We start from the raw sequence: 7,271 nt of genomic DNA, 5'->3' as shown, positions 1-7,271 counted from the left end.
TTATTATATTTTTACAGGAGATATTCATCCATGGACAAGAAAGCTTTACAATCACTATTGCATACAAGTTACATGTTCAGATAAATCTGCCTGCTATTGTTGTTTATTTGATCCTGATAAATGTTACCATTCAGTGGGAACATGTGAAGCAAATTGCCAAAAATGAGGAAGTGTATGATTAATTATCACAATTTAGACAATAATAAAAGTTATATAATATAAACAATTTAAAAATGTTCTTTTGGTTACTTCATACATTCTATCATTCTTGTTAATGCATGTGCTAATACAATTTAACTAATTTTATTAAATAAATTAAAAAATATTCTACCTAATTAATATTGTTAATCATATCATTGACAAAATCTTCAAAATTGACTATATATGTAATTAAGAAAAATATAATAGTGGCCCAAAATAATTATTTTGGCTTAATGGAAGGCGTACAAAAAAACAATGTAAGATGATTTAAAATTGTACGCATCAAAATTTATAATATTTTAATTGTTTTCAAGTTAAACAAAACTAAAATTACCTTAATAATTATCGACGATAGTATATTGCCGTGGCTGATAATCGTTTTTAAAAATTTGGTGGGAAAACCAGAATATAAGCGACATGGTTTATAATAAAAATTGTTACTCATAATAATTATGAGATGATGTTACTTTGCCCTCCCTTGTTGTTTTTATAGATGACATTTATTTGGTGGTCGTCGTTGGTATTGATCGCTAATAACATTTATACCACTAATAATTATTTTTAAAGAGATTGGTTATCGTTATGTTTGTTGGCTAATATTTTTTTAAATATATTTAAAAAGCATTTCTTTCACTCTCATTTAACGTTTACACAATTAATTATTAAAATACTAAAATATTCTTTATTTTAAAAAAAATATTTTATCAATATATCTTATTATCTTTTAAACATTCTTATTTACAAAATAAATAAATAAATAAAATAACTTTCTAATGATCAACACTAATTTTTTTTAAATAATTAAAATTTTATTTAAATAAATTTATACCAAAAAAACTTTAGTTAAAAAAGTTGAATTTCTAATAGATTGAATATATATGGAGATAGGGACCAAAATATATACCTCACGTTGTTTATGATGTCTTTCTACCAAGAAAGGACTTCACAATTTGATAGAGACATGAAACAATACACCAAATTCTTCTTAATTTCTTAGATCGGAAAATTCTTGTTTTCGGTTTGAAAATTTTAATATCGATTAGCGTGCTTTTTTTTATTATTTAAAATAATTAAAAATTAATTAATTTTTAGGTTCAAATTTAAATATTTCAAAGATATTTAGTAATTAAATTATAATTTGATTTTATAGAAATTGTTGTTTAAATTAATAATTTAAAATATTATTTATTTGAAACAGAGTCGTCAATTGACTTTTTAAAAATCAATAAAAATGACATACGTATACAAACGTATTTACTAGAGTTTCTTTTAGTTCGTAATTTAGTGATACTCGAGAAAGAACTTTCGCGTTTTATCATTTGTATCCGTTTTAAAAACGGACTCTACTTATAAATTTGACTTTTAAAAATTGGTTGTATAACGTTTTATTTTAACCGATTATTATTTTGGTCCTAGACATGCGTAAGTTTTAGCGTTATTTAAAATATTCTAACAACAATTATTTAAATGTTGGTACTTATTACGGATGACGTTGACTATATAGAAAAATACCTGAACAACATCAGTTTGGAAGGCATTATGTTTAAAAATAAATTCTAAATAATCATTTGTCAAAAAAAAATTGTAGAAATATCCTAAAAATAATTTGAAATCATTTTCTAATTTCTTGAGATTTTTAAAAAATTGTTTGGGGTTCCAAAATTACAAAAATAATTTTGAATTTTAAAATTAGAAACCAAATAGGCCTTAGGACCGGTGTCCTAGGTTTATTTTATCGGTTGGGGGCTAAAAGCCCTCGGTTCTAGGGCAGGAGCCTCTCGGTCGGGGTTAGGATCCTCGGTCGAACATATCATCTTAGTTAAAAAGCCTCGGTCTAGGTGTTAAGGACTCTCGGTCCTGGGCTAGAATTCTCGGTTGGGTGCCAAAATTCTCGGTCGAACCTCTCGGTCCTCGGTGGAAGTCATCAGTCCTAGGTTCGAGAGTTCTCGATCGGATGCGGACCTCCTCAATCCTAGGTCTGACCTTTCGATCGGATGTAAAATCCTCGATCGGATCTTTCGGTCCTAGGTTAGGTTTCTGGGTCGGACCTCTTGGTTCGGACCAAAGACTTTCGGTCCTAGTCAGACTTCTCAATCCTCAAGAACATCAAAATTGTAGGTTTTGCAATTTTGATGGAGGCTTGAATTCTTCAATCCAAGGGTCTGGGTAGCTTCACATAGCTCCCAGGAACATTTAGAACATCCACCCCAATGTATCAATCGACATGGGTGATGATCAATTCGTTCAAAACAGTTTATAGCTAAAAATCGGGTTTTTGGTTTTAAAGTTATTTTGAAGTGTAAGAAGCTAGTCAATGACTTCTCTATACTTTATATACTTAGTTTCTACCAAAACAAGAACACTATTGTTTGTTTGGACCAATTTAAGAACTCAAAATTTTAAATTATTTTAAAAATTTTTGATTTTGATCCAACATGATCCATATAATTTCCCAACATCATTATAAGCATGTTGGGATACTTTCTTTGCAGTTATTCTTGAGGATAAGTACAAGAACAGTAAACCCGATTTTTGGATTTTTCTATTTAAGGTTGATTGTTTGATTCTATCCTAGATAGAAAGCTTAAAAATAATCCTAAAATCCAACAACCAGATTATACAAACTTATGTAGAAATTTCGAAAAATTCGAAATCATGAAGCTTTAATGTCGGATTTCTAGTTTTTTGATTTGAAGATTGAGAGTTGATCTGTTGGATTCAGAATTGTTGAGGGAGGATAGCCTCCCGAAATCGGTTTGAGGAGTCAAGTGGACTGAATTAGTCAAAAGTCATTAATGACGTTTTTGGTGTTCTTAGATTAACTTGTCAGAATAAACATGATCACAACCTATTAATGTAGGGGAAATGATCATCATAGTAGGGTGATCATTTCAACTTTTTAAATGGAGTCAAACAATCTAGAAATGGACGAGATTCATCTTTAAAAAATCAAAGATGGTTGCGGATGATTATCCATCTGGAGTCGTGACAAAGACGATGATTAGAGAATGAAACGTCGTTAGTTTGAGGGAAAACGCGAATGCGGAGCAGTCTGTCCGCATTCTGTCTAGGCTTCATTGCATTTCGGCGTACCGTCATGTTTTCGACTAACAACGTTGAGGCGCGCGTTACCCGTCAAAATATGACATTACCCTCTTATTTCTTAAAATTTTCAATATAATTCACTTTGTGTTTATCTAATTATTAAGAAATGATAAAACTTACATTTTATCGACTCATTTTATTGAGAAAAAAATTCGTTCTTGTTTTAAGTTCACCTAACCTTTTTTTAAGCCCATTTCAACTCTCTGAATTCTGAATTCGTCCGTGACTAGGAATAATCTTTAACGGCCTACTTTAATGGTTAAATATTTTCTAATTTTTTTCAAACCAGATATCGTATATATAATGACAAATATACACAACATTCCTCATATTTCAGTTAAAGTGGTTTAACTTATACAAATATAATTTAAAAAGTTTTAAAAATGATATCATTATAGTCTTAAAGAAAGTAGTACTCATTATGCTTGTAAATACAATATATGTATTTTGAACAAACAACCTCAAACTTATGTTGAAAGTAAACATGCAAATTTTGTGTGAAAATTTAAAACCATAACCAAATTAAATACATTTTAACCATTTATAGCGCAAAACAAATTTTAATATATATATTTTAATCGACCCATACATATTAATCATATGACATTTATAAACGGTAAGTAAAATATCATATACAAAAGATCGGGTCTATATTATTTTTGTTTAGTTTTTAAATAAAAGAAAATGTATTTCATTGATTAATATTGTGACATACTTTCAGTTATAAAAAGTGACATATCAAGAATAAACAAATTCCAAATATAAAAGTAATAGCTGAAAAAAAGGAAAAAATTTACACTCAAATAAAAATTATTACCATAAAAAGACTAAAATACCCCTTCCAAAATAAAAACTCAAATATGTAGTCAGAGAGTAAGAGTAGTTAAAAAAGAAGTTCACAACAGAATTAGAATTTTAAAACTGTAGGTCTTGTATGCTTTTGTTATTTTTTACTGTAACCTTTGTTTGTTTGTTATTTCCAATCAGATACTCTAGGGTCGTTGTTTGTCATCTTTAAATCAAATATAGAGATCGTCTAATTTTGATTTTGACCCTTTCCCACTTTTGAGATTTCTAATGAAATAGAGCTAAGCTGTTTTTTTTTTAAACTCAAATATGTACAAATCTAGTTATTCTTATTTAAAGACTAATTAAATATTTTTCTTCCTCAAAATCAAAATAAAGTTATTCAAAATGTCATTAAAGATTTAAATTAATATTTTATTTATTTATTTTGAATTTGTACATTTATATTACAAATGATAAAAATCCTTTAATATTAACGACAAATATTACATAAAAAAATGAAAATAAAAAAATAATATAAGTATGTTACCCAACATATAATCAACTTTATACATCCTTAATTAGGCCAATTTTTTTTTTATAAATACATAATTCATTAATCACTTAAAATTCGATATTTTTATAAATGGTCAATTATAAGTTAAGAATCAACTCTCCTATAATCATGAATCATTTAACTTAAAACATTTTAAATATGAATTGTATTTGATTTTAAGACTGCACCCCCCATTTATCGATCACATTATTTAATTCATTAATTAAAAAATTAAAATTGCCTTTACTCAATTTTTTTTTTATCAATGTCATTATATTAAAAAAAAAACATTTCTTCAAAATCTCAGAACGAATCATGAGTTAAAGTATATTTTTTTTTAGGGATTATCAAAAAGAACAAAAACAAGAACATTGACAAGTGTTTTTATGTTTATTAATAAATTCCTGAAAAGAGAAGAGGTTTGAGTATTGTTTACTCAAAAGGGCTTTTTTTCCGTTTATGGTCTTCCTTGCTTCCAAAAAAACACTATAAATATGAACTCCCATGCTCACTATAATCTCCCAACCCTTCTTCTTTCTTTCTCTTCATCTGTTCTGAAAATGGACTGTCTTCTCAACAATGGCGGTCTCATTTCTGAACCTGGTTTTCGTTTTCACCCAACCGATGAAGAACTCGTTCTTCATTACCTCTACAGAAAGGTCATGTCTTTCCCATTACCCCCTTACTTTATACCCGAAATCAACGTCTGCCAATTCGATCCCTGGCTTCTACCAGGTATATACATTTCTCTAATTAACTTGTTCTGTTTTTTCAATCTGCAATCTCCGGCGATTAATTTATTTTCCGGCAGGTGATCCCGAGAAGAAGAGGTATTTCTTCAGCAAACATGAACCCAACTACTCAAATTCAAACAGGTCAAACATGGCCGCCGGTAACGGCTTCTGGAAAGCAACCGGAGTCGAAGAGCAAATCGATGTCTTTTCTAATCAATTTCGGATTGTGGGTATGAAGAAAACTCATGTCTTTTACGTTGGGAAATCTCCCAACGGTTCCAAGACTGAGTGGTTCATGGACGAATATCGCCTAGCTGATTTCCCATTGGAGAATTGGGTTTTGTGCAAAATCTTTTTGAAGAAGAATTACAGGAAGAAGATAGCGGTGGAGGCAGCGCCGGTGCCGGCGCCGGAACTTGATTCGAATGGAACTGTGCCGGAAAATACCTACTAAACATGAGCCCGACGATCATCAACAGAGAAGGGAAAGGAAAGAAAGCTATTGTTATTGAGTTTATTTATTTACCTTTATTTTCTTGTTTGAAAAAAAACATGGTGTTAAATGTAATGTTACTCTTTTATGTGAAGAAATAATGAAATTGAAGTTACTAAGGATAAAATCTTGTAAAAGTATTATTTTAAGTCTCACAAATCATTCTTGTTTAATGGTGAACCATATCTTTTATTTTCATCAAAATAAGGTTGGTTCATAGTTTGATTGAAAATTTTATTTTTTTTTCATTAGAAGACTCTAAATAACTAGTAGAAAATAATACATGTAAACTCCTACGCCCTTGGAAGATACTGTTAGTTCCGAGGAGTGCAGATATTTTGTCGTTTATCGGGATGAAATTGACTTCTTAATTATTTTGTCGTTTATCGGGATGAAATTGACCTCTTAATTATTTTTTCGTGTACGATAATTTTGAGATTGTTTTTTTATTAAATTATGTAACACTTAATTATATATTTTGTTGTTTTTTCACAAGTTTTCTTGTTTATCTTTTTCTTTCTAAAGATTTTAGTTGTTTTTGGAAGTTGTTATTTAAATTAAATATCTCCCTATTGATTTTACAAAATTTGTTGAACTTATTGTAAATTGGTAATAATTGTGATGTTTTAGTTCTATTTTGTTTGTTGAGGGATTTGGTTATCCTCTCATGTGGTTTCATCTATGTAGTTTGTGGTTTATGTGTGTATTTATAAAACTAGCTTAATTACTTGTATGATCTAATAAAAGTTCATCTATTATTAAAAATTGGTTATTCTATTTCTATTATTAAACTCTAATAACTTTTTATTTTATTTTAATATTTATTAATTAAATAATCATGTTTTCTTTCTCTTTTTTTATTAATTAATTAATTTATTTATCTCTTTTACCATTTTTATTTATTTATTCCTTTTTTATTAATTAATTAATCAATTTATCTCCTTTTACTATTTTTTTGTTTGAATATTTTATTTTTATTTTTTTCTACTATTTTGTTTCTTTTTATATCAACTTAATATTATAATTTATAAAATAGTTCAACATTTACTATAATAACTATTTTTTTAAAAAATTTAAATTCTAAAATCAAAGATTATTTGCGATGTTAGTTAATATTATGAGATAATTGAGATTTGACAGTACAAAATTGTTATTTGATAGTATACGAAAATTTAGATTTGGCAACATGTTTGTATTTAAGATTTTGTAGATGTATTTGAGAAATTATTTTTGGAGGTTTTGTGAAGGGTTTGTTTTATTGTAATAGGACTTCTATTTTTGTGAAAAAGAATTAACAATTTTTTTTTAATTTTGTTATACGGTAATGTTTTGAAAAATGTTTGTTTAATTGTAATAGTTCTTCTAATTTTGTAAAAAATATTTAATAACTTGTTTG

At 27.9% G+C, this 7,271-nt stretch overlaps 1 protein-coding gene across 1 annotated transcript; it reads left to right on the top strand.

Annotated features, from left to right (window-relative positions):
- Window positions 1-5,208: 5,208 nt before the first annotated feature.
- On the top strand, window positions 5,209-5,836 carry LOC124935501 (NAC domain-containing protein 83-like). Its single transcript, XM_047475932.1, has 2 exons — window positions 5,209-5,383; window positions 5,460-5,836. The coding sequence occupies exons 1-2, from the start codon at window positions 5,209-5,211 to the stop codon at window positions 5,834-5,836; spliced, it is 552 nt and encodes a 183-aa protein (XP_047331888.1).
- Window positions 5,837-7,271: the final 1,435 nt, after the last annotated feature.

The sequence above is a fragment of the Impatiens glandulifera genome, chromosome 4 (genome assembly GCF_907164915.1).
Source record: "Impatiens glandulifera chromosome 4, dImpGla2.1, whole genome shotgun sequence".
In the NCBI taxonomy this organism is placed as follows: domain Eukaryota; kingdom Viridiplantae; phylum Streptophyta; class Magnoliopsida; order Ericales; family Balsaminaceae; genus Impatiens; species Impatiens glandulifera.
This window is presented reverse-complemented; position numbering and strand designations above follow the sequence as displayed.